Source organism: Ambystoma mexicanum, chromosome 1q (assembly GCF_040938575.1).
Source record: "Ambystoma mexicanum isolate Mex_15411 chromosome 1q, UKY_AmexF1_1, whole genome shotgun sequence".
In the NCBI taxonomy this organism is placed as follows: Eukaryota; Metazoa; Chordata; class Amphibia; order Caudata; family Ambystomatidae; genus Ambystoma; species Ambystoma mexicanum.
The window spans coordinates 659,209,497-659,236,984 of NC_090922.1; the positions used below are offsets into that span (position 1 = coordinate 659,209,497).

Here is a 27,488-nt window from a genome sequence, read left to right on the forward strand (position 1 = left end):
CAGATTTGAGCATAGGGTTAGTGGGTTATATTTCTTAGTCCATATAAATCCTGTTCTATGTATCCGGCTGTCCTGTAGGTTGGCATATTTTCTACTTTCCTTTCAAGTCATTAATTGTTATGAGTGATGGCGTGGCGCGTTCCTAGCTGCATTATGTTGAGCTTGGTGTAATGGGAGGGGTCGTGTCTTGTCCCCCCCCGGTATTGGTGCTGTAAATTAGCGGTCAACGACTCCCTTACTATCTAATTCCGATGGTGTTCCATCGGTGCCTATGTGTAGTTTGTAGGCCAAGCTGTTATTGATATATCGTCCTTGCCCTTCCATCCCGATCCATCTGTGTTTAATCTTTGGTATCGTCCTATCAAATCTATATCTCAGTTGGTAAATTGATATGCCGTAGATTATTCTTCCTCAACTTCTGTTTATGGGCAATGGCTTAGAGGAGGGATCAGTTTCTTCACTCTGCATTGTTTCTGCTGTGTATATGCCCCCATAGGCGTTCTAGTAATGGGGAGAAGAGCCAGGATTTGTGGAGTTTTATGACTAGTAGGTGGTTTCTTGTGTTAGGTACGTTCTTTGGTAGCTCGTTCCAAGTTTTTTGGGCGATATGAAAGAAAGAAGATCCTCCGAATGTTCTTTTGTTGTAGAGTTTTTGTTCCAAACGATGTCGCTGCTCGATCTCAGCATCCTTGTTGGGTGTTGTAGGCTTAATTTGTCTCTTAGGAACTCTGCACCTTGGTCATGGTTTGCTATGTGCGTAATGCACATTGATTTGAACTTGATTCGCTCTTTTATTGTTAGCCAATGTAGTGTTTTCAGAGCTGGTGTGATGTGTTCTCTTCAGGGTAGTTTCAGGAGAAGTCTGGCCGCCGCATTTTGTATGTGTTGTAGTTTTATTTTTTTAGAAGGCGTTCCGGCATGCCCAGATAAAGGCTATTGGCGTAGTCTACTCTGGACGTGACGAGAGGGAGGACGGCGAGTGTTTTGTTGGCGAATGACAGGAATGGTAGGATCCTTTTTACTGCTCGCAGGAGAAAGAAGCATTTCTTGGTTATAGCGTTAACTTGTGGCACCAGAGCAAGTTTGTTTTCCATTAGGAATCCCAGGTTTTTTTTTTTTTTTTTTTTTTACACAAATCGACAGGCTGGGGGCAGTATGAACCAGAGCTCAGTGATTGCTTTATAGGAGAAAGATAGTTTGTAAACGAAAGTGAAACTTTCTTTTACCGATGATTCCCGGTCTGATGACAGGGAATATTCATGAGCATATGAATCTATGCCAAACCCCATGCTGGAGAAGATTTGTAAAAGTTACTTTACAATTCAACAGGCACCAAATTACGTGGAATAAGGTACAAAATGTGATATCAATATTTATAGTTTAATAGACAACTGCTCTGATGCAACTAAGGAAGAACAACAAGAGAACGCTCAACTAAAAAGGAACCAGACAAGTCACTGGCACTTACCTGCTGCAGTGCACTTGGAGACTGTGCAGTATTGTAGAAGTTGGTCTGAGTCGGCTGTTGCACTTGTCCCGAATAAAGACTTGAAGGCTGGCCCATACTTTGTCTTGCCTATGGGAAGGGATTTCAGGTTTTACACAACTATAATTTGGACAAGCATACGGTAAGAAAGATTGCATTTTTAGAAACATTTAGAGAGACATCCTTGAAAGTAAAAAGCTTCATCCAGCTGATAAAATGTTTTATAAGTCATCACAACCTCCCAAAATGTTATGCTTATGAAAGGTGAAATGGAAACGTCCTGAAAAGCAAATTTAAGATTGTGTCCATGCGCCTTTTAGATGACCCTTTGAAAAAGAGCAACGAATTTATAAAAATGTTTAAATTTTTAGTCATTGTAGGCACACAGCTTTCATTCAAAAACACATTAAAAAGGTAGATGTGGGGTACGTCGGTGTACACATCCTTCGCCATACTATCTCTGGCTAAGGAAGATAACAAGGGCATTGAGCGATGTCGGGGTGCTCAAATATTACCCAGATGCTGAGGTCTGGTGCAGTTATGCCAGTAGTTTATCTATCGCTGTAGCCAAAGTGGAGCAGGCTGTAGGCCAGCAGTTCGAAGTAGGTAGGCTGCTGTCTCGGGCAGTCGTACATTGCGAAGTCTATCTCCTGCCTTCACTTTTACGAGTTTTGGTAAGGTGCACCGAGTTTTGGTAAGGTGCACCGAGTCCTGCATATGCTTTTTTTTCCGAGAACACTGTGTGGTGGTGGAAATTAGCCCAACAGACTTCGGCTTAGTCAAACAAAGGGAATGCCAGTGTGGGTCCCTTTAACAGTATTAATGAAGTCTGGGTTGGGCAGAGTCAGTTGCATTTTCAGAGGAGATGTCTCAGGGGAGATGCCTCAGAAGAGTTTTGCGTTGTCTTCCTTCACCGAGTAAATTGGTCAAATACTCCAGGATTAGCTTCACCTAATGACAAGACAAATGTTACTTGCCTGCATCTATAGATTGACATGATTAGAATAACTTGGCTGGAAATCCTCTGTATTCCTTTGCCTTACACAGGATGTACAATTGTCCAGGCCACCCATCTCAATAGGGTCAGTGTTCTCGAAAAAATAAGCATATGCAGGACTCTGCAGGAGTCAATAGGAATGCAACATTTCTGATGCAAATCTTCTTAGCACAATGTTCAGGAGCTTATGAGAAGCATTCCTGGAGGGCACAGGTTGTAAGACCTGGGCAACTGCAAATGGGTGAACACTCAAACAGTAAGGACAGTGCTTCAAAAGCAAACCAACGACACAAACTGCTTCAGAGAAGTTTCTCTTAAGCCAAACACTGGAAAGTGAAGAAGCTGATTAAGCTGGACGCCTTCTGGATGCACGACTGCAAACACGGTCTCCTAGACCTTGGTCGTGGTGACGAAAGGGGGGGCGGGGTGGGGGGAGACCTTGGATGGGCTCCTGCAGCAGTAATGATGATGATTGTATCTGCTTAGATTCACATGCTGTGCATATGGTCCGACATCCAATGGTAACCGCGCAGTATTGCATCTTGTCTTTCAGGGACCGCAAGGGGACGTTGGCATATGCATGTTTAACACTATCCCTATTGTGACATGTGTAGTACCCAAAATCCCTCACGCGCCAATTGTATTTTTTCTGCCATGAGGGAGCCCAAGGCTATAGTGAGTGAGTACATAAAGCGAGAAAGCAGTAGACGTCTATGTTCCTTCCACCCCGAGCAGGGAGGTAGCGAGGGCGCATGTGAATCTAAGCAGATACAATCATCAGAAATGCTATTAGGGTGAGTAATGCATGTCTTCTGATGCTTGTTAATCTGCTTAGAATCACATGCTGTGCAAAGACTAGCGAGTAGTACCCAGAGTTGGAGGTGGGTTGTGAGAAGGAACAGTAGAGAAACGAAGTCTTAGTACTGTTTGTCCCACCTGAGAATCAGACCTAGAATGAGTGTTTAGGGAATAGTGTTTTGTAAAGGTGTGTACAGAACTCCGGGTTGCCGCTTTGCAAATGGACTCCAGGGGAACATTTGCAATGGATGCCCCAGTGCCTCGAGTAGAGTGTGCTCTAGGCTTGAAGGGCAGTTCTCACTTAGCAAGAGTGTAACATAGTGTGATGCATTTGACAATCCACCTTGAGATAGCTGATTTAGAGACAGGATCCCCTTCTCTACCAGTGCAACTGAAACGAAGAACTGTTTAGTCTTCCTTAGTGGTTTAATTCTTTCCAAGTAAAACATGACTGCCCTGCACAGGTCTAATGTGTGAAGGATTCTTTTGGCCATGTTAGTAGGGTTCTGGAAAAAAAGTGGGTAGCTCGATTGATTGGTTCACATGGAACTTTGAGATTAACTTACGCGCAAATCTGGGATGTGTACGCAGAACTACCTTATCTTTGTGGACTGAAACAAATGGGTCTACAACAGAAAGAGCTTGTAGTTCGCTCACCCTTCTGATAGAAGTGATAGCCACTAGGAAGGCTGTCTTATAAATCAGGTCTTTCATACTTGCTTTATGCATAGGCTCAAAGGGAGCTCCCATGAGCCTGGTCAAAACCACATTCAGATCCCATCCAGGGGCTGGGTGAGAGATGGGAGATAAATCCTCTTAACCCCTTCCATAAAGGCTTTAATCACCGGTACTTTCCACCACGATACCTTTTGTTGTGATGTGGTGTAGGCTGACAGAGTAGCCAGATTAACCTTTAGGTAATTGAAGACTAACCCAGAGTCCAACAGGTGGGTTAGGTACAGCACAATGTGTGAGGGTGAGCAATCGATGGGATCGACGCCCTTGGAATTGCACCAGATGACAAAGCGTTTCCATTTGCTGGCACAGCAATACCGTGTATTAGGTTTTCTTGCTTCCCCAAGTATGTCCATGCACCTTTGAGGGAGTTGCAGATGTCCAAACTCTATGATCTCAGGAGCCAAGCTGCTAAATTCAGAGTTTGTGGGCATGGGTGTAGGGTCTCCCCCTGTCCTGAGACAACATGTTGTACGGACAGGGTAGCTTGAATGGTGGGGAGAGGTACATTTCAATCAGGTGAGAGAACCAGGGTTGGCGGGCCCACATGGGGCCCACCAATATCATGGTGACTGGTTCCTGGTGCATTTTGTGCACTATCTTGTTGAGTCAGGGGAGAAAAGCGTAAAATTTCCCTGATCATGTGATCGAGTCCGTTCCCATTGGACAGGCTTTGGGGTTACCTGGAGGCGTAATCTTGGCATTGAGCGTTCTCCAGAGTTGTGAACAGGTCGATCTCTGGGAAGCCCCATTCTGCGAAAACGTTGGAGACTATGATTTTGTGTAATCGCCATTCGTACTCCATGGGTAGTGGGAAACCTCTGCTGAGTAAGTCTGTCAGTAGATTGAGTTCCCCTGGAACATTTTGTGATAAAAAGGAACATGTGTTTGCAAGCCCACTGCCAGGACTTTGGTAAACACCCTTGGCGCCGAGGCGATGCCGAAGGGGAGTACCTTGAATTGGAAAGTATGCATCTTTCATGTCCAATGTTGCCATGAAGTCCCCCTGTTTCAGCAATGGTATCACCTCCTGCAGTGTTACCATGCGAAACTTCTGGGGTTTTATAAACTTGTTCGTTGGGCACAGGACTAGAACAGGGCTCATGGTGAGATCCTTTTTGGGTACAAGGAAGTACACTGAATAAATACCCTTGTTTACCTGAAGAATAGGGACGGCTTCTATGGTGTCCTTTCCCAGCAGTGCTTCCACCTCTTGGATCAGGATTTCCAGATGGTCCAGTGAAAGGCGGCATGAGCGCGTAAAATTTCCCTGATCATGTGATCGAGTCCGTTCCCATTGGACAGGCTTTGGGGTTACCTGGAGGCGTAATCTTGGCATTGAGCGTTCTCCAGAGTTGTTTGGTGTTGAAGTTACCTGTGCTGTAGTTGTTTTGACCAGCACGGGCTTGCCCTCGAAAGGACCGCCGAGAGTTATCACCTCTCTGGGAGGAGGGTTTTTGTGTAACTTGATGCAGAGAGTCTCATGCTCCTTCGTCTGTCGCCAACGCCTCATCCACTGCTTTCCCGAAGAGGTTAGTTTCCTCAATGGGTTTATTAATGAGGGAGGCCTGAGTTTCAGGTCTAAACCCTGATGTACGCAGCCAAGCGCGTCTTTTCAGTAGAGTCCCTTGAGCAAGAGACCTGCCTGCAGTTTCCGCAGTGCCCAGGGTGTTCTTCACAACATTCTGGTTAACCGGTCTTCCCTCCGAAACAATGGCGAGAAGTTTTGATTTGGCGGGTTCGGGAACCTCTTGGAGGCCTTTCTGGAGCAAATTCCATTGGGCATCAGCATAGCTTGCTAATTGGGTAGTATTATTAGCAACCCGTAGGGTGTATGCGGCTGCTGACGTGACACGTTTGCCCAGGGCATACAGCCGCTTAGACTCCTTGTCCGGTGGTGATTCTCCCGTGGCAAGGGGTACCCCTGCCCTCTTTCGAGTGGTAGTCACTACCAGTGAATCTGGGATGGCGTGCCCTTTGATGTATAGAGGGTCGGTAGGAGAAGGTCAATATAATATTTCAACTCTCTGGTTCACTGCCCGTGTTTGAGCAGGTGACACCAATGAGGGAGATACCCGTCTCTTAACAGAGTTAAGGAGGGGGATGGACTGACTTGCCAGAGGTTTTTCTTTAATGATATCCTCTACAAAATCCTGCTCAGGTACCGCCTCCAGAGTGGCAATTTTGAAGTATTCAGCTGCTTTTTTCAACATTAAGTTGAATGCCATCTGGTCATCTACAGGTGAGGCCTGGCGAGCAGGGGTGGACGGAGGAGAGTCTAGGCACAAAATATCAGAGTCCTGATCTTGTGTCCATGGGTCTTGACCTTCCTGCTGGGTTTCCTCCCAGTTGTCCGTAGTATCCTGTTGATCTTCCTTATAATTTTCGAGAAGAAGCTTCTTCTTCATTATAGATGTCTCTATATGTGTCCATGTGGACCACGTCTTCCTATTGGAAAACATGAGACTGATCTTCCTGAATTTGGAGGTTAGGGTCTACCCGAGCCTTTTTCGGAGGAGGATGATCAGAAGAACTGATAATCTGCTCCAGCCGATCCATACACCCTTCACATTTTTCTGTAGTCCATTTAGAGGACCCAAACGGGCCTACGTGAGGAGTAACGACGATCTTCGCCCGCAGCGGCGAACAGAATTTCTCAGGGTGTCAGAAAGAGGTTCTCGGGATATCTTCGTAAGCCCCATCAGAACCGGGAACCAATCCGCCGTAATGTTTTCCGCGGCTTGTCCCATAACCTTAGGCAGAACCGGAGTAAGGGCCACCGCCGCCGTAATTCTTCCGATGCTACTTTCAATAGTCGCCGAATCATCATGAGACAAAGGCTCCGATGATTTGTCGGCACTTGTAATACCGTCCCCGGCGCAAGAGGCCTAGCAGTCGGTTTTCCGGGTAGAGGCCCAGCCGTAGTTTTCGAGCCTACCGAGGCCTTAGAAGTCGCCGTAGCGTCGGGCTCCCGCACTTCGACGCGTGTAGGTTTTGGAGTAGCACCCTTAGTTTGTTTAGATTGCCCAGTCGCAAAACGTTCCTGCGGATGCGGGGAAGGCTTCGGAGCTGAACGATAAGAGGGAACCGGCAAAGTTTTTGGCAGACCCGTTGGCGCTTTCGCCTTTTTCGACGAAGGCGTTGAAATTGGCGTAGGGATTGTGTGCTTTGTGCAATGTGCTTGTACGCCCCTGTCGCCGGGTATAGTCCCTGTAGCAAGACCAGAGTCGAGCCTTGAAGGGTCGGGGATGGGAGTGGCGGACCTAGAAGCAGCCGCCTCGAGGTCTATAACATCCGAAACGGACGTTTGGTCCCCCGAAGTACCCCCGTCACTTTCAGCTGGCGTGGAGGTGGTGAAGGGGGCTCCACGCGTGACATACCATACGCGGCCCACTGCTTTAAACGGCGCTCCTTAAGGGTCTTTGGCTGAAGGAGTTTGCACGCCGCACACTGCTTCTCGTCGTGCTCTAGGGGGAGACGGGAGTTACACGTCCTGTGTTCGTCCTGCCAATTATATCTAACCCTACACTTAGGGCAGAATCTAAAAGGAGTCCTTTCCATAGCCAAAGGAAAAGAGGGGAAAGGAGGAAAGATATAATAATGTGGCCACCCCGAACCCACTCTTCCCTACTGTATTGGTCGGCCAGAGGGCCCGACCACGTGGAAAATCCGGCCGCCGGATCTAGGCACTGAAATCCACAGCCGTCGAAGATTCCCGCGTAGTCTTCGTCGAAGATGTTCTTATTGGGCGAAGTGACTTAACAGGGAATAAACCGACAATTCGGTAAAGATAAACAATGTCTCTAGTAAGAGCTCTGCTATGGGGCGACTAGTATCTGGGCGAAAAAAAAAAAAACAATCTGAGGGACCTCAGCGCGTGAGGAATTTTGGGTACTACACACATCACGATAGGGATAGTGTTACAGACACGCCTATGCCGACGTCCCCTTTCAGTCCCCTAAAGACGAGATGCAATACTCTGCGGTTACCACTGGATGTCGGACCATATGCACAGCATGTGATTCTAAGCAGATTAACAAGCATCAGAAATAATGTTCACAGCTGTGCACTTGGGAAACTTTTTCGGCAGAGGGCGTCCTGCGTCGATGGTGTCGGGTCCATGTCCGTCGAAGGCCTCCTTAGAGGGCGACGTCACAGGATGTTATCAATAGGACACACGGCGCCCGTAGCCTAAGTTTAAGTTTTTTACCCCAGAACGTGTGGCACCAGTCTGTTCCCTGCTGGACTGCACTTAGCCTTGTGGATAACAGAAGCTGCAATCGCATAGGAAATTCTCCTGAGGGGCAGGCTGGAAGGGTGATTTGGAATGCGTTGGAGGAACATCCAGACGAAAAAAACTTTACCAGTTGGTAAGTAACTTGTTCTTCGAATGGATGGTCTCCTCCAACGCCTTCCACATCTTTGACAGACTCCCAAAGCAGTACCAGTAAATGGAGGAGGGAAAAGAGTTAAGAGTAGCCAATTAGATTGCAGAATAAAGAACCGCCTTGCCAAAGGCCATATCCTGACCATTGATTGTATCCAGGGAATAATGTTTTACAAATGTATGGATTGAAGCCCAAGTAGCGGCATCACAAATATTCCTAATTGGAACACCCCGCTGGAGGGCGGTGGAAGTAGCCACGCCCCTAGTGGAGTGAGCTCTCAACCCATCAGGAGTGTCTTTACCCGCCAACGCATTGTTTACTCTCAACCTTTATCTCGAACCATTCTCTCCTCCCCCTACCCAATCTGGTTTCCGCCCTCTTCACTCTACTGAAACTGCTCTTACCTCTGTTCTCAACTCTCTCCTCGCTACTCTAAGCACTCCTCTATTCTGGTCCTACTCGACCTCTCTGCTGCCTTTGCCACGGTCGACCATCCTCTACTCCTTACCACTCTTCATTTGGCCTTAAAGACTCAGTTATTAATTGGTTCTCCTCCTATCCCTCCAACCGCACCTTGTCAGTCTCCTGGGGTGGCTCCACCTCCACAATCTCTCCACTCAACCACAGCATTCCCCAAGGTTCTGTCTGTTGCCCCTTTCTCTTTTCGCTGTATATTTCCCTCCTTTCTCCTATAATCTCATCCTTTGATGTCTCATCATTTATATGCCGACGATATCCAGCTCTTCCTCTCTTTCTCCTCCTTCTCCTCTCCTGACATCCACCATAAACTTTCTTCTTACCTCTCTGCTATTAAATATTGGATGTCCTCTCACTCCCTTACTCTTAATTCAGATAAAACTGAACTCCTTTTCTTCCCTGCCAACACTCTACCTCCTCCATTCCCTCCTCCTTTCATTCTTTTTCCTCCTTCCCAACTCCCCTTCTCTCCCCATGCCCGCAACCTTGGTCTGCACATTGACACCCACCTCTCTCTTTCTCATCACATTTCACTCACTGCCAGATCTTGCAGTTTCCACCTCTACAACATCAGCAAAATTCGTCCTTTCCTAACCTTCCAAGCTACCAAACTCCTCATCTCCTCCCTCCTCTTCCTCTTCCAAATTGCTGGTTCCAAATAAGAGCAGGAATCCTCTGGTGTTCCAACATCCTAATACCATAGCGAGTGTTTCGGATGCAACAACCTTCTTTAGGCGTTATGACCTGGGGCTTTTATTTGCGAGAGCGCCTGCAAGCAAGCTACAGTCTTCCCCATCTGGAGCCTGAGCTCTTGGCCCCCTGACAACCTGGAGCCCCCCAACTGGTTTGCATTTGTCCGCCTTAATACTCAGACCAAGGTTTCACCTGGCAGCCAGGGGAAGGGTTTTAGCAGTATGCACTGCAACAGTTCTACGGTCCTCACTTCTGAGTGATCCGAGTTCAATCGGGAAGACCACTGGTTTAGTACTCGGTCTGAGTCTTTTCCGTAGGGGTTGCAAGGTCCAGAGATTTTTCTTTTAAGTCATATATTTGTTTTATTAATGACAAATAGATAACCTTGTCCAAGCGCTCTTCCTATGGGAATTCGATCAAAAACAAGTCGCCAGTTTGAATGCTCTTAAGCAAGGGGATACAATGAAGCAGTCTTAGCACATTTGTCCTGTTCAGAATGAACTTGTCATTTATATAAAACACTCTCTCCAATAGGAACCTGTGCGTCTCCCCACTCTTCTCTTTAATTGTATGTTGGGCTTTGCTGCCATGTTTCCTTTTTCTGGCATCCATTTGGTTAGTGTGTTGTCCATTGTCCCCCTTTTGGAGTAGCTGTTTGCCAACCAGTGCCGACATTCTTTCCTCTAACGTTCTAAAATTTACAGTCGAACTGACAGGTACTCTAGACTGTGTATTTTGTTTCTTGACCGGGTAAAAGGTACCAAAGTTTTCTAGTTCAGGGGTCACCCCCCTCCTTCCATGGGTGGCCCTCCAAATGTCAGGCTGTGTTGACATTCGATTGGTCGTTAGGCAAAGGGACTACACATACTGCCTCTAGATGGTCTTCAACCTCTTCAACACTAACCATGTGCTCTCCGTCTGACAAGTCCGTCAAATATCAGGGGGGAGTGAGCTGTCAATGAAGGCGAGTGTCACAGTTCTCTGCACCGTTTCTGTATCCCCCTCCTCTGTGTAGGAATATATGGACGGGTTGGTTAGATCCACACTCTCCCCTTCCTCACGGGGTTCCTCGGTCAGGCTTCTTTCCGAAGCTAATCGTTGAGGTGGCCGAGCTGTTGAGCAGACTCTGAGGCGATCTTTTTGAGAATTGTCCACCTCTGAGATTAACACTACATTCCGGAAAGGTTACATTCCAGAGTAGTGGTTTTTCCCCAGAACGCAAAGGCTCCTGGGCGGTCATCCTCTTCCCTACTTTTGTTTCTTTCTTACAGCCAGACAACTTAAGTTTTAATGCCTTTCTTTGAGTTTGCGGGGATAAGCCTAAGGCTGTGTGGTCCTGCTTCCCATCTGTTATGAATCCTTCTATAAATATCACCTTAGAGTGTAACATGACCAAAACTGTGGTTTAGTCTTTTAAGTTGTCACTCACTGTTTCACATAATTTCATGAAAGTCATCATTGTGATTGAGAGGGCGGCAACAGTGCTTGCGTCGATTCCATGCTTGTCGGGCAACTGGTCTTCAACCTGAGCAGCCGCCATTTCCATCAATCGGTCCTCGTCAGACAGTGCGCTGTCAAGGAGAGGCCGAGGCACGTCCAGGACCCCCTGCCCCGTGCCACATGGTACCATAGGGTTGATATGCGAGGATCCGTTCAGAGTTTTAACTAACCCAATGTTTGCCCTCTTGCTTCTCAAGGTGTCCAGTCCGGTAGTTTCATGGTGGGTCGAGCAAACTCTTTCGAGAGAGTTCTATATCCGTTGCCCACTGCTTCATGGCTGGAGAGTTCAGGTCACTCTCGGGTAGTGCCCTCTGGCACTTCCTTTGTCCTTTAGGAGGGTTGTTCCTTTCGGCGGCACTAGTCGAATCACTCGGGCCTGGGCAGAGTATGGGTTGTTCAGTGCCTGCAACGGAAGTCGTCAAACGGGGTTCACATATTGGCTCTGGCTCCTCTGCCGCCACCAAAGAGGGATCAACCGGCATCTTCAGCCCACTTGGATAGACAGGAATGGCGGCAGAAGCAGTCAAGTCAACTGAAGCTGCTAGTTTGTTCACCTTTCCTGTAAGGCCAGCTGAGGGCGTCTCCGGTTTTCTGTAGAACCACCTTTGTTTTGACAGAGGGCCAGATGTTGAAAAACTGCTGAGCTGCCACACCGCCTTAAGCGAAGACAAACCCTGTTTTTGTTCGAGTGTTCTTAAGGTTTTTGGATTCACCAAAAGTAAACACTGGCAGGGGCTAGGCCTGTCTTGGGCTCATACTCTATCTCTATGTTCTTCGTATTAGCCAAGACTTCTGAAGGTAAGGTCGCAACACCCAAGGACGGCGAGGGCCCAGACAGGGGCCCAGGCATTAAATCTGAGAGTCTGCACATCTCCCCCAATTACGCACTCCCCTGTACCAGGCGCGTGTTCTCCCCAAGTCCAGTTGGGATTATTTCCCTAGCCAACGTATTTATAGAAGAGGAACTAAAGGCCCCCATTTCCACTAGTACCTCTAGGGGGCACCCACCCGTGGGATTGTTAACAACCAGGCCCATCAGGTTCTTATGTGGAGACATTCCGGTGAATACAGGCACTGACATGAGGCCTGTTACAACCAGGTGTTTTATCCTTCACGCAGGGTAAACCCACCAGGAACCAGATCCTTGAATAAACGTTTGTCGGGTAATCCGGGTCAAAGGGCATTGCCCCGCAGTTCTTGCAGTCCCCGGTTTCTGTTAGATGTTACAACAAAATGGAGTGAAATTTACAGCTGTTGTACTCATGCAAGTTGGATTCTTTTAAATTTGATGAAGATTGTGGATCATTCCCTGCTACCGCTGCTGTCTGCGCACTGTAGACTGCAGCACCGTTTTGAGACCACTTTGCGGTCCCGTGAGGTCTTATGGATGCAGTGTGGGGTGGAGCCCTTCCGCTCAACACGGAGTCCCCAGGCAGGATTTTTGCTGGGTACTGTAAACGGCTAAAACTATCAACAGAGCCTTTCAAAGCAGCATCTCCTCCTGCAGACTGCTGCACCACTTTGAGACCACTTTGCCAAAAAAGTGGTAACAATTGGAAGGGTAGCCCGAAGGACTCCCCAGCAACACTGCACAGAGGGTGCTGTGTGCTGCATCAATTTATTACAGATGCCTGTAGTGAAATTCATGGAGGAAAGCATGAGTCCATTAAAAGTAAAAAGAATACAGTAGCAGAAAAATAGGGCTCCCACGTCCGAGCAAAGAGAAAGAGTGGTAAATAAGTCCCACTAAGGAGAGTCCAGCAGTCCAGCAAACGTGCTGGGGACCTCTCAGGTTGATGAGAATTGGCACAAGAAATGAAAATTCTCCCAACACTCAGTCATCGGATCCTTTATAGGACTACATGCTTAAAATAAATTATGAAGCAGTTTACTAAGGGGGCGGGGGGGCAGGTGGGATAGGTAGTACAAAGAAAACAAAGCCTCGCCTCTAACATAACTGATGCTGCATCACCGCTTGGGCCACTGTAGACTATGCTCTGGCATAAGACTCCAAGTGCTCCACTAACCTCTGTACAGGTTCATCACCCAGTAACGAAAAACCAGGTACCAAGCCCAGGGCAGGTACTTCTGTAGCCAAGGATGCAGACTCAGTGAAAAAAGTAATGAAGATGGAGGCCCAATGGTTCTGAATGTACATGATGCTGGTGCAGTGGAAGGTGTTAGATGCAAACTATTTCTGGTGCATTGCAGAAGGTACAGATTCAAAGACTCAAGGTAAGCGGGCAAATACAGAATAATGATCTAACATGATCATGAACTCTTCACACAAGTGCAAAATGTCTAACTGGACTATTACAGAGTGTTACAGGGTCATGAACCTGTCAGTGGGTGGGAGGGAATAGGGAGCCCTCCTGAGCTGGTATGGTAGCATACCAGGGTGTATGCCAGAGCCAAGTCTACCCCAGACGGAGTTTGGGAAAGGTAGCCCATGAAAGCCCTTCATGTGGATTGAACATTACAATTTCTGCCTTTAGGCCATCACCTAAAGAGATTGTATTTTGTAGCTACCAGTACTGTTGCGGTGCTAGTTTTTAATTGAAGCTGTTTTTATTGCTTTTACCTTTAAAGTTGTAATTGTGTTTTTATTGGTAACTATTGGCAATTACGGAGATAAAGTGTTTGTTCTCTGCCCTATATACATACTGTGCGATTTGAATCAGAGTAATTGTTTTTACTCTGCACGCACTGGTCTCGCGGCTCTGAGCTACATTTCCCAGTGTCCCTTGTAGTTCAGAGCGCGCATTTCAATAGAAACCCGGCTCAAACGCGCCGGCGAGGAGGAGCTCGCCGGTCTGTGCCGGGACGTGCGGCTGTGGCTAGTTACTCTGCTTCCTACCGCACCATGGGGATCACTGAAGTGTTGGAGGCAACTGCTATTGCCAGAAGTCAGTCCTACACTCGTACCTTTGGCACTAATGGAACACAGGTAACGGGTAGAACGGTCGAGCAAATTGCTCACCTTGATAATACCACTCCCGCCCCCAACTGCTGTAACCGCTGCAGCGTGTACTGCACCCTGTCTTATGCTTACAACTGCGTAGAAGGAAAAACGTGTGTTTGGTGATGTTATCGACAGTTGTAAGGAGTTTCAGCCTGTTGGAATAACAGGTTTACTCACCTCAGGGGATAGAGGTCTAAAAGTTGATAACACTTTGCCTAGTATTGTTTCACTCAGTACTTATACCGAATATGTGCAACAAAGCATGGTCTGCCCCAACCTTCCATCTCCCATGCAAAACAGTTTGACATAGTGCACCCAATCTAGACCCACTATAAGGCAGAATGTCATGGAAAATAATATATTACAAACAAAATTTCCCATTTTGACCCTGGCCCCAGATCTCTTGTTAAGCATACGATAGATGTGGATGTCATGGTATCACAGCAACTTGGCTTTCTTACACCCATGGCCCTACAATTGAGCAAGAGACCCCAACCTGGGTATGTTTTCTTCGAAAAACATTGAGGGGAAGGACCGGAAGGGAGAGTTGCAGTTATATGCAAAAAAAGAGCTTGGTGTATATTAAGTCAAAATCTAATGTCAAGGTTGCGACATACTTCACATTAAACTTATCCCAAACTTTAATCAAAGTATTAACTTAGTATTGGTTTATAGACCCCCCCCCCCCCGGCGAATTGTCTAGGTTCAACGAGGATCTTATAAATGTTTTAATCCCCATGCAAACCGCAAACTCAGCAGTGGTTTTGCTGGGAGACTTGAACCTTTGGAAGGGACACCCCTAAGATAAAAAAGCCATAGATCTTCAGAAATGTCTTAAAAACAATAAGATAATCATTCATGATTCTGGACGAACACATATGAAAGGGCACACCCTTGATTGGGTGGGGAGTGGAAACATTCTTCTCACCGATTTTATAACATCTTGCAAATAGTCTGATCACTTTATTTTATGTCAACTACAGCTTCCGTTGCCTTCATACAAACAGCATGGACCTCTGCGCAAAGGTCCTAAATAGAAATAAGGCCATCACAGCGGTTGCTTTATCAGACTGTTTGAATACCCTGATGAACAAAACAGAGGATTCTGATGATCCGGATATCCTTATAATAAGGACATAATTATGCTAGATAGTCTTGCTCCATTGAAAGCCAGAAATGTCAGAGACACCCCTAACCATCAGAAATGGTTCTTTCCTGCTACAGCGAAATTAAAAGCCAGTAAGAGGCAGAAGGAACATGCTTGGTCGAAAGATAAAACCCGGAGTAATCAGCCAGCAAAACTTAAGGAAAAAGAGTATAAGGCCAAGATCATTGAAGCAAAAAGCTGATTTTATAATGATCCGATAAATGAGGCCGGAAATCAAACAAAAGAACTCTTTAAACTCCTTAGATCCTGGGAAAAACCCAGAGTCTTCAACCTATATTGATTTACTTTGGCTAGTCTTCAGTGTCTTTGCAGTTTGCCATAAAAGTTTGGCCTCTGAAAATCCACCACCTTGGAAATCCATTTTCACACTGTCAATGATTGGACAACCCATCCAGGTTGAATGGTGCCGATCCTTACCATTTGTGGACTTGGAGGCAACTTCTTGGGGGTGGATTATCAAATCCTGGATAAAAGGAAGACTTTTGCAGCCATTCATCAGATCGTCATTGCAGCCAAGCCCCCTAAAAAGTGGAGTATCCTGCTGAAGAGCCAGATGTCAGCAGTGTAGCCATCCAGCATTGTTTTCATCAATCGTCCTGGTGAAGCCCTGCTCCTTTGCTGATCTCCGGAAGACGTTAATAGGTGCTTTGACCTCTGGACCATTGGGAACAACTGGGCTCGACGCCTGCTTCAGGATCCTGCACTCAGAAGCCCATCCTGTGGCCTGACCAGCTCTCTTGTGGGTTACCTCATTGCATCTGTTGCCATCTCAAGTTGGGATGTGGGCCTCGTCAGATCCTCCACATGTGAAACAAGACGCCCCCCCCCCCCCTGCAGTTGAATTGTGTCCTGGGGACCTCTGAGGGAGTCGCTGTTGGGGAGAATTCTAATTTCTGTGCTATTTCCCCTTCAACCTTGGAGACCCCAAGCTTTTGCTGGATATAAGGACTTTTTAATTTTAACCCTGGAGTGCGTTTTGACCTGATTTGGATTATGTGTTTCCACTGTTTTTGGAGTCTGAAACTCCATAGGCATCTACTTTTTGTATGGTGACAGACAGCACCTTCAGTTCAGTGTCAGAGAAATCCTTTTGATTTCTCACAAGGTTTAGATACCTTTTCTTGTGAGAAGTACTATTCCCAAGAATAGTAAAGTGAAAATGACTACTTACCTTTTCTCTTTGTAGGTGCAGCACACACCATCTTATGTGGAGTGCTGGGGGATACCTAGTAGCCCGCTATCCTACATTCTCATTTAAAACATTTTATGTTACCCTCACTACTTTAAATGGCTGCTGGCAGTAGTTTAATTGCCCTACCATTGTGCAGCACCCATGGGTGACCCATTTTGTCAAAATGGCCCAGTCTTCTTTTTTCGTCATTTTCTGTTTGTGAGGTCTTTCTTCGGTTTTACTCTGCGCGCCAATCCAGGTTGGAGCCCTTTGTTCATTTTGCCTTTGGCAGGCTTCAGTCCTGAAACCCACCTCTGGTTCCCAAAACTCCCCTGTCTCTAGGAGTGCCTGAATGCAACCAGTCCCGATTGGGTGGCTGGCTGTCCGTACTTTCAGGACAGCCACCTTGGTGTGTGATTGACAGCCTAGGCTGTGCATGAATGGGAGACACCTGCTTAACCTCTTAAGTGCCAAGGATAAGCATTACATTGACATTACGTTTGTGTTGCCAAGTAAGAGCTAACTCGTCCTTTTTGGCACATTCTTTTGTGTGAAACCTGCAAAGCAGGGATCGCACAAAAGTGTAATCCAACCCCCGGGCTATGTGAGAAGGAGGGTTCCCACGGCCTGGGGGTTGGATTTCCTTAAGTTTCACGTCAGCACACGTAATGAGTACTGACGTGAAACGGAAAGTAAATTTCACTGCGGCAGCCATTTCGGCTGGCACAGTGAAAACAGAAGCTAAGTTTCCTTCGTTTTTCCCCTCGAACTGAGGCACTATTGTGCCGTTCAGACCGAGGGAGGTGTAGCTGGAAAGGGGCAGAGGCTCCCCTTTCCAACGACACCTTTTTTGAAGCATTGCTGGGCGTGGCTATGGAAGCAGCCCTCCACAGCCCCAAAAGCATGGGGTCACATGTATTGACCCCCCTGGGGGAAGATGGGCACTCATCTGCACCCAGGGGGGGGGGCACCTCATGTAGCCCTCCCTGGGGGCAGATTTCTGCCCCATCTGCGCCCAGGGAGGACCACATGAGATGTTCCCATCCATTTGGGTTGGGGGGGGGGAGAGGGAAGAGGGCCACACAAATCTTGGTGCAGGCCCCCCTACCGCCCCAAGCATGGGGCCACACGTATTGCGCCCCGCCCGGGGGCAGTTCAGCACCCATCTGTCTCCCGGGGAGGGGGTTGGGGGTGAGGAGGAGAAAAAAAAAGTAATACAAAAAACGATTTGGGTGGGGGCCCACTAGACCACCAGGATTTTTCTGTATTGAAAGGGGGGGGGTGGGGTTGGCGCTCTCCATCCCCCTAAATGGATGGTGGGGCACCTCATGTAGGCCTCCCTGGGAGCAGATTTCTGTCCCTATGTGGCCCCAGGAAGGGGTACATGAGATGACCCCCCCCCCCCCATCCATTTTGGGTGGGTGAAAGGGCCACCAGAATTGTCACAGACCCCCAAGCATGGGGTAGTAATTGGAGTCCCCCCCCCCCTTGGGGCAGATGGGCACAGTAATGTGCCCATTTGCCTCAAGGGAAGGGGCAAACAAAGGTTTTAACAATTGAAAATAAAATGGGGTTTTGATGGGGGTGGGGAGCAACCTAGACCACCAGTGAGTTATGTATTGAAAAGAGGGATGGCCCTCTCTGCCCCACCCAAAATGGAGGGGGGCATCTCATGCAGCCATCCCTGGGAGCAGATTTCTGCCCCCATGTGGCCCCAGGGAGGGCTACATGAGATGCCCCCCACCATTTGGGGTGGGGGGCCAGTAGAAAACTTGACACAGGGCCCCCAAAGCATGAGGCAGTGCATTTTGCCCACCCTGGGTGCAGACAGACACACTAATGTCCCCATCTGCTCCAGGGCTAAGGGACAAAACAAAAAATATATCGAAATACATGCAGATTTTGGGGATTGAGGGGCACCCTAAACCACCAGCGACATAATGAAGAGGGTGACCCTCCCCACCCCACTACAAATGGGTGGGGGGCTCTCATGTAGCCATCCCTGGGGCCACATGGGGGCAGAAAACTGCCCCCAGGGAGGGGCAAATGCGTTTTTACTGGGGGGTGAGGGTCAGCAGACCACCAGGGATGGCTTGAAAGGGAGGCTGTGATAGGAGAGTAGTAGTTATGATTTGTTTTTTGCTGCAGTGACCATAGGTAACAAATGTTTTTTGTTTAGTTTACAGCTTTTTCTATGCGAGCAGCTGCAACGTTATGAGTATGATATGCATTACTTACCGTAAAAGCATTTCTGATAATTGTATTTGCTTATATTCACATGCTGTGCATATAGTCTGACATCCAGTGGTTATTTGTCTAAGAGAATCGAAAGGGGGGACGTGGGCGTGCCTGTAACACTATCCGTGATGTGTAGTGTACCCAAAATCCCTCACGCGTCGAGGTCCCTCCGATTGTATTTTTTCTGTCGTGAGGGAGCCTTATGACTATCGTGAGGGAGTACAGAAAAGAGAGAAAGCAGCAGAACTATGTTCCTTCCATCCGAGCGGGGAGGAAGGGTGGGTGCATGCGATAGCCCTGGAGAGTGCGTGCCCCCGTTTGTTCAGGTAATACATTGCTGTAGTGCTGTCCGTCAGGATCAGCACTGTCTTCCCTTGCAGTTGCACCTGAAAGGCTTTCAAAGCTTTGAACAACGCTAACAGCTCCAGTAAGTTTATATGGTTGGACGCTACTTGAGGAGATCAAACTCTGTGCGCTGTCTTTTGAAGCAGAAGAGCTACCCACCCAGTGAGAGATGCGTCCGTCGTGAGATTGGGTTCCATTGCGGGGGTGGTGAAGGACTTTCCTTTCAAGAGGTTATCCCTCGACCAACACTGCAGAAAGAACGAGGGCTGGTTAGACAACCACTAGATCGTCCCATTGTCCGCTGGCCTGACACCACTGGCTGTCGAGGCCACTTTTGCATTGGAAGCATGCGCAGCTGCACGTGAGGAACCAAATAAATGGATGGCGCCATCATTCCTAACAGTCGCATTGCCTTGCGTACTGTCACCTCTCGACCGGCTACATATTGAGGGATTTGAAACAACATGTTTTGGACCCTCTCGTTGAGGGGAAGACGAGGCCGTCCCTTGTTCGAATTAGAGCGTCTAGTAACTGTTTGACTTGACCGGGGTCTAAGCTGGATTTCTTCTCATTGATGGAGAATCCCAGGCTGAATAAGAGGTCCATCGTCTTTTGAGTATTTGACATATTCTGTAGGAATCCCCTGTTATGAGTCAGTCGTCAAGGTAAGGATAAACTGGGATGGACAGCCTGCGCAGGTGTGCTGCTGCTACTGACAGTACCTTTGTAAATACCTTCGGTGCAGAGGGAATGCCGAAGGGTAGTACTTTGAACTGACAGTGTTTGTCTTCTATCGTGAATCAGAGGTATTTTCTGTGCGCTGGCAACATTGAAATATGAAAGTATGCATCGTTCATGTCCTATGTTGCCACGTAGTCTCCCTGTATGAGCAGGGGAATTACTTCCTGCAGAGTGACCATACAAAACATTTGAGGTTTTACAAATTTGTTAGTTAGGTGCAAATCTAGCACAAGGCGCATGGTGAGATCCTTTTTGGGTACAAGGAAATACACTGAATAAATACCCTTGTTTACATGTAGAAGCGGTACGGCTTCTATGGTGCCTTTTTCCCTCGGGATCTCGACCTCTTGTAGCAGGATGCGCAGGTCTTCCGGCATCAGGCGTCTTGATCGTGGAGGTCTGAATTGGGGGTCGGAAGAATTCTATGCAGAACCCATGGGCGACGGTGTTGAGTACTCACCGGTCTTGTAGTTGTCCCCTCCCGTGCTTGAAGAAATGATGTTACCCGTCCCCCTACCGGGAGGCGTGGGAGGGGACCCGGATTTGCTGGTCATTTTTGACCCGAGGCTGGGGAGCCTCTAGGGTGGAATTCCGACCCCTTCCCTTTCCACGTTGTTGACCTCTAGGGGTATACAGGGTAGCGTAGCTGGTTCCCTGGGGCGAGGACCAGTTATTTCCCGAGCCATTATTGGTTGTGAGGGAAGTGAGATTGGCCACGAAAGGAACATCTAGAACTGCTCCCTCTCCTTGTGCATGGCCTCTTGGTGATTTGATTCAGGGTCTTCAGAGTGTCATGTTCCTTTTAAGCTGTTTCAAGCACTTCGTCAACCGCTTTCCCAAATAAGTTAGTTTCCTCCACCAGCTTATTTATTAATGAAGCTTGGGTTTCTGGTTTGAAACCAGAGTTTCGTAACCATGCATGCCTCTTTAGGAGGGTACCTTGTGCCAAGGTCCTGCCAGCTGTTTCTGCCGTATCCGAAGTATTTTTGAGAATACTCTGATTTACCTGTCTGCCCTCACCGGTTCAGGGACTTCTTGAAGGCCCTCTTGTAGCATGTTCCATTGTGCGTCTGAATAGCTAGTCAACATAGTTGTATTAGCTATGCGAGCGGAAAAAGCCGCGGCAGTTGTAACCCTCTTCCCTAGTACGTATAACCTTTTGCACTCCTTGTCAGGCGGTGCTTCCCCTGTGGACAGGGGGACCCCCGCCCTCTTCCTGGTTGTAGTTACTATCAGGGAATCTGGAGTAGCATGTCCCCTGATGTAAAGGGGGTCAGAAGGGGAAGGGTGAACGCTTTTCTACACTAGGATTGACTGCCCTTGTTAGGGTGGTTGTCAACAATGAAGGGGCCAAGCGTTTGAATTCAACAAGGGAATAACCTGGCTGACTGGTGGTTTTTCTTTCAAGGTGTCCTCAAGAAAATCAGCCTCTGGTACAGCTTCCTGCGTAGCAATCTGGAAATGTTGAGCTGCCCTCCTTAAAATGGTGTTAAACACCATGTGGTCGTCAACTGGGGAGGCTTGTCGAGTAGGTGTGGTAGGGTGTGAATCCATGCACAGGGTGTCAGGTTCCGGTGCTGGAGTAGGTGATGTTTAAGGCTGAGGGTCGACCCGGTCGTGGTTGTCCTCCCATCCCTCTGTGGGGTCATTCAACCGACGCCTTCAACTGATGTACTACGAGGGACGCTTGACTATAGGCGGTAGCGCCCTTAGATTTAGATTGCCCTATCGCATGCCGCACCTGCGGTTGCGGGGGTAGGTGCCGATCCAGACTATTGGCGGGCACTCCCGAACTATCCGGTGGGCCCGTTGGCGCTATGGAACGCTTTGACTGTTTTGTCAAAGACAGACCGGGGGTTGTGTCTTTAGTGTGGGAAGAATGTGCATCCTTGTCGCCGGATATACAGTCCCCATAGCAGGAATCACGTCGTCCCTGTTGGGGCCGGGGATGGATGACGTGGAGCGGGCATGCTCCGCCGTGAGGTCAATGGCCTCTGATTCAGAGCCCTGGTCGTCACTAAGCCCCACGTCACACTCGGCGACAACCGGGGACTACTCTCGGCCTGTGACATCCCGTAGGCCGCCCTCCAATTAACATGGCGCTCCTTTCGTGTCTTCGGAACCAGGTGTTTACAAGCCGCACAGGGCGCCTCGTTGTGGTTAAGGGGAAGACACCTGTTACACTTAAGGTGTTTGTCTTTCCACAGGAATTTGGCCTTGCATGAAGGGCAAAACCTAAATGGAGTCCTCTCAATAACGGAGGAATAATACAGTGACCGCAAGACCAAGGGAAGAAAGAGGAAAGGGAAAAGCATTCTTATAAAGGAACTGTCCACCCCTGCTATCCCTACTGTGCAGGCCGGCCTGAAGGCCCGCCCACGTGGTCGGCAGCGCCGACCGGATCACTTTCCGTCGAAGGTCCGTGGAGCAGGCTTCGGCGTAGGTCAGGAAACGGCTGTCGAGGGAAGAGCAGGCAAGATAATATATTATAAAAACGACCAAAGGTCGATAAGTATAATAATAGCAATGTCTCTGGAATAGCTCTGCATAAGGCAACCAGTACATTGGGTGGAAAAAACAATCTGATGGACCTCGACATGCGAGGGATTTTGGGTACACTACACGTCACGTTGGGGATAGTGTTACAGGCACGCTCATGTAGACGTCCCCTTTCGATTCTCGAAAGACAAGATGCAATACTCCACAGTTACCACTGTATGTCGCACTATATGCACAGCATGTGATTCTAAGCAGATTAAGCATCAGAATGTTTATTATTATTCTATGTTTAGGGCCCATTGTCAGTGGGGTGGGTGGGACTGTAGCTGGATTGTTGGGGTGGGAGTGGGTTGTCTGGGGAGGTATTTTGGTGGGCTGGGACACAATTGCAGGTTCAGGCCACAAATTGCCCCCATGCCAGCATAACATTGGTGTTTCCCTGGGTGCGGCTGTCTCCCATGTGGGTTGACCGTCCGCAAGCCCAGGCTGCGCCCTCTGATTGTGCTGCGTTACAGGTGTCACCTCCGGGGAAGAATGGGGATACTGGCAGGGCTCCCCGGAACTGCCGTTGGACTTGGGGATGGTCAACCCTTATGGGAAACAGCCGCCCAAGGCCAGGGACATTACCCGCGACTTTTCTGGAACTCTACCTGGCCTGCGTTACAGCTTCTCACTGTGGCAAAGGTCGAGGACCCTGACGTGGCTCCCTGAACCCACGGACCCACTGCTGGGTTTGGGGACGGCCAAAACACATGGGAGACAGCCGCCAAAGGCCAAGGACATCACCCCGACCATCCGGAAGCACTGGTGGGCTGCGTTACAGAATTTCCCATGGGGGGGGGGAGGGAAGGGGAACCTGACGGGGCTCCCCACAACTGCAGTTGGCCTTGGGGACTGTCGACCCACATGGGAAACAAGGCGCCCAGGGCAAGAGGCATCACCTCCGACCATCCTGGAGTTCTGGCTGGCCTGCGTTACAGCTTCTCCCTCTGAGAAAAGGATAGGGACCCTGCCGGGGCTCCCTGGAACTGTCACTGGGCTAGGGGACGGTCAACACACATGGGAGACAGCCGCCCAAGTCCGGGGACATGACACCCCCCCCCCCCCCAACTATCCTGGAGATCTGGCGGGCCCGCGGTACAACTTCTCCCTCTGGGAAAAGATGGGGACCCTGCTGGGGATCCCTGGAGCTACCGCTGTGATTGGCGACCGTACACCCACATGGCAGACAGCTGCCCAAGGCCAGGGACATTACCCCCGTCAAATCCTAGAACTCTTGCTCGGCTGCGTTACAGAATTTCCCTCGTGGAAAGGTCGGGATCCTGCCGGGGCTCCCTGGAACCGCTGCTGGGCTTAGGGATGGGAGACAGCCAGCCAGGGCCATCACCCCCGACCATCCTGGAGCGCTGGTTGTGCGAGTTACAGAATTTCCCTAGAGGGAGGGAAGGGGACCCTGCCGGGGCTCCCTGGAGCTGCCGCTGTGCTTGGGGACCATACACCCACATGGTAAATAGATGTCCAAGACCGGGGACAACACCTCCAACCGTCCTGGAGTCCTGGCACTCCCTCTTGATTCCCCCCCCCCCCTTTCCGCTTTCACTTCCATGTATGCCCGCCTCTCGGCCCGCCCTGCATCCCTGGTTGGTGTTATGTCGGTGTACTGCTGACCTAGTTGCCCATGCTGCCCGAAATCACCTCTTTTGGCCCAATTCGCTCCAGGTGAGTGTTTGCACGTCTTAGACCCTCGTGGGCCTTTGCCCCCAGATTTTTAGTAAAATGTGAGCCCTCCCCAGCCCCACCACGCTCCCTCTGGACTCCCTCCCCCTGCCCGCTTGTACTTCCATGTTCGCCCGCCCTCCATCCCTGATTTGTCAGTCCACCTGGTCATAACTGACCGTCCCAGGGCAGCCCTTTGCCAGTTGCAGCCCCTGCAGCTAAGGGCTCTGAGGCAAAGGGCGGCTCCTACATTGGCAGCTCCAGGTTGTGTCTGCAGGTGTCAGCAGAGGATGCTTAGGAAGCCAGTGGCAAGCCGTCAACCAGCAGCAACAAATAAAATATAAGTGTGGCATGGGTGGGGAGTAGAGCAATCACTCTTCTCCAGAAAGCCCTGCCACTACACATTACCTTACCCAAGAACATAGCCTGCCAGGAAAACATCACTTACATCACTCATACAAAGATAGAACCGCTAGAAATTAGCCTGCATAGCATCTAGACAGGATTTTGAATGTAAGCAGATGCCACACTGGGATAGATCTGAATGTTAGCTCCCCAAAGTCTTTGGGGGATAACCGTGGTTTAGCCTTTTATCTTTGTGCCCAGGTAGGTGCACCCACACATTCGAGGTACCGTTTTCGTTGGGACACCTGTGGGAACACGGGAAGGTAGGACATGTGGTGTTGGCAGCGTGTTTCGGTGGGTGGGAAAAGTGAAATGTCAAACTTTATTTCGCCGAATTTCAGGCATTACGAGGCTTATAGGTTAAGGCTGGGATTTTTCAGTCAGTCTAAAACGGGGCCCAGATGTTCTGAAAGCAGTGAAGAAACCCTCCTCTAGCGGCTGTTATTTTCTCTGCAATCAGTATACCCTATATTTCTTATTTACCCTATATTTTCTCCCACCAATGGAACATGAGGGGGCCGTCCGCAGATTTCCAAGAGCGGGCGATTGCTATTTTTCCCTGACAGAAGGCACTGGGTTAGCAGTTTGGCTTTCTTTCCGGAAAGTGGATAGATCCCTGGGATCGAGGTCCCCAAAAGGATAGGCTCAGACTCTAGTAGGAGCGCCGTCTGGGTGATCTGTTCAATGGTAGCTAGACAGTCTCCAGAACTGTTGGATTCTAGGGCATGCCCACTACTTGTGGAAAAAAAGAGCCTGGCATGCCACATTGTCTCCAGCAAGTGGGGTCGAGTGCCTGGTTCATGTGGTGAAGCCTCAGGGGAGGATAGTATCAGCATAGCAGGATTTTGTAAGCACATTCTCTATTGGTAACAGAGGAATGATTTATGCGTTTGGGTCCAGATATCCACCACGGCCTGGTCCTCTATGGGGTGTCCCAGATTTGCCCCCCAGTGAGCCATGGATAGAGTTTTTGAGGCCAGGAAGTCTCCCAGAAAGTGCTTGTATAAGGTGCAAATCCTGCCTCGGGCCGGGAGATCATTGAGAGTCAATTCGAGGTCTGGGAGATTGCGAGTCGTAGCCTGGAGAGTTTGAGGGAAAGAACACCAATGACGTAGTTGGATGTAGGAGAATCTGTCTCTTTTCTGCAGCTGAAAGGATTCCTTACATTGTTCCAAGGTGCGGGGTAGGCGTCCCACAAATAGTTGACCTAAAGTTTCAAGGCCTCCTGCAATCCAGTTCTTAAAGTTCTGGGCGTTCGCTCTGGGTGAGAAAGCTGGGTTGAGGAAGACTGGGGATAGGGGGCCTAGCCCCCTCGGGATTCTCTTACGTCTCAGAGCACAATCCCAGGACTGTACAGTATGTTTAGTAACTAATAGGAGTCCTTCCCATCGCCTTCGCATAGGGGGTGGGATGTGTGGGAGAAACCGCAAAGGGAGTGGGAGGCGTGATTGTTCCAATTCTACCCATCTGGGACGGTTGATGGTTACCTGCCATGCTTGGATGTGTGCCAGCTGTGCTGCCACCTGATAGGCCTGGAGGTCAGGGACTTCCAATCCACCCAATCTTGCCTTATCTAGCATTGCCCTTTGAGGGATCCTAGCTTTCTTCCCTTTCCAGATAAATTGGAACATTTTCCACTGCAGATTACGGAGGGCGAAAGCCGGGATTGCAACAGGGAGAGATGAGCAGGCATATAAAAATCTGGGGAGAAGGTTCATTTTACAGACAGTGATATGTCCCATCAGTGAGATTTCTTGGGACGCCCAGCATTTCAGATCATCTTCCAGTTCTTTGAGGCGCGTGGGGAAGTTCACGGAATAGGTATCCCTTGGATTTGCGGCCATTCGGACATTCTAGATAGGGGATCGCCTTTGTTTTCCATTGAATGGGGCATATCGGGGCTAAAGATTCTCGTTCAGCCGGGGACAGACCTATCCCCAGAGCTACCGATTTATCAAAGTTAATGGAGAAGCCGGTGACCCTTCCATAACTATTTCAGAGAGGGCATGCCTTAATGAGGAACAGGCTTCCGAGATGGTGAGAAGGACATCGTCCGCATATAGGGCGATTTTATGTTGGGAAGGACCCACCTGGGGGCCCTTGATGTGGTTATTGAGTCTGATTTTCTGGGCAAAAGGTTCCATGATGAACGCGAATAGAAGCAGGGATAATGGGCAACCCGGTCTGGGTCCGCAGGTTCGGGGAATTGTGGCAGAGAGGGAGCCATTGATCCTAAGGAAGGTCTTTGGTGACTTACAGTTAGCTAGAACCATCGCTTGAAACGCCGGTCCAAACCCAAAGTTTTCCTGGGTAAGACTGAAAAGACCAATCTACTCGATCAAATGCCTTGGTAGTGTCCAGAGCCATCAACACTAATCTCTGAGAGCTTCGGGAGGCAAGGTCCACCAGGTTTAGGGCTCTGCGAATGTTATCACCTGCAGATTTATTTTTAATAAAGCCAGCCTGGTCGGGGTGAATTATGTCCGGCAATGTGTGATAGGCGATAAGCAAGAACCTTGGAATAAATATTGGCCTCTATAATCAGCAGGGCTATTGGTCTGTAGGAAGCAGGGTCCCTCTGGTCTTTTCCTGGTTTGGGTAAAAGGACGGTGATTGATTCCTGCATAGAGGGGGTCGCAGTACCTGTTTCCCTAAAAGAATTGAAGAGTGCCACTAGAGGGGCATCCAGCTGGGGCCTAAAGATTTGATAACATTTGGAGGAATATCCATCGGGGCTTGGCACTTGGGAGTTGAGACTTAATGGCCTCCTCAACCTCACCTGAGATCAGAGCGTCTAGATTGTCCCGGGCTAAGTCTGGAAGCTGAGGGAGTGCCGCTCCCTGCAGGTATTCTTTTTGTTCATTCCGGTCTCATGGTGGTGCGGTCATCACCTGAGCCAAATGGTTCGAGGCCAGCTGTTGCTTATCTGGTTCCGCATATTGTATTACTCCTTGTGAGTCTCGCAGCCCAATGATGGTATTGCTCATTTTAGATTTAGCCACTAGCAACTTGTTTGCTTTGTTATTCTACATGTAGTAGAATTGCTTGGGTTTAGCCAAAAGCTGATCCGTGTGTTCAGCGTAGTGGGTCTCGAGCTTCTTTCGTGCATTGCGGATGGCTCACTGTGTTTTAGGGGACTAGCCCTTTTTCTTATGAATTTCTTCCGCTT

The 27,488-nt window shown here is 49.0% G+C and overlaps 1 protein-coding gene across 6 annotated transcripts in view; it reads right to left on the reverse strand.

Moving 5' to 3' along the window:
• PRRC2C (proline rich coiled-coil 2C) overlaps window positions 1-27,488 on the reverse strand; it is a 1,565,218-nt gene that overhangs the window by 202,200 nt on the left and 1,335,530 nt on the right. For all 6 annotated transcript variants that reach the window (XM_069641251.1, XM_069641250.1, XM_069641252.1 and 3 more), the window contains exon 29: window positions 1,469-1,576. In XM_069641251.1, the coding sequence (XP_069497352.1) occupies window positions 1,469-1,576 (108 nt within the window). The remainder of the gene's footprint in view (window positions 1-1,468; window positions 1,577-27,488) is intronic.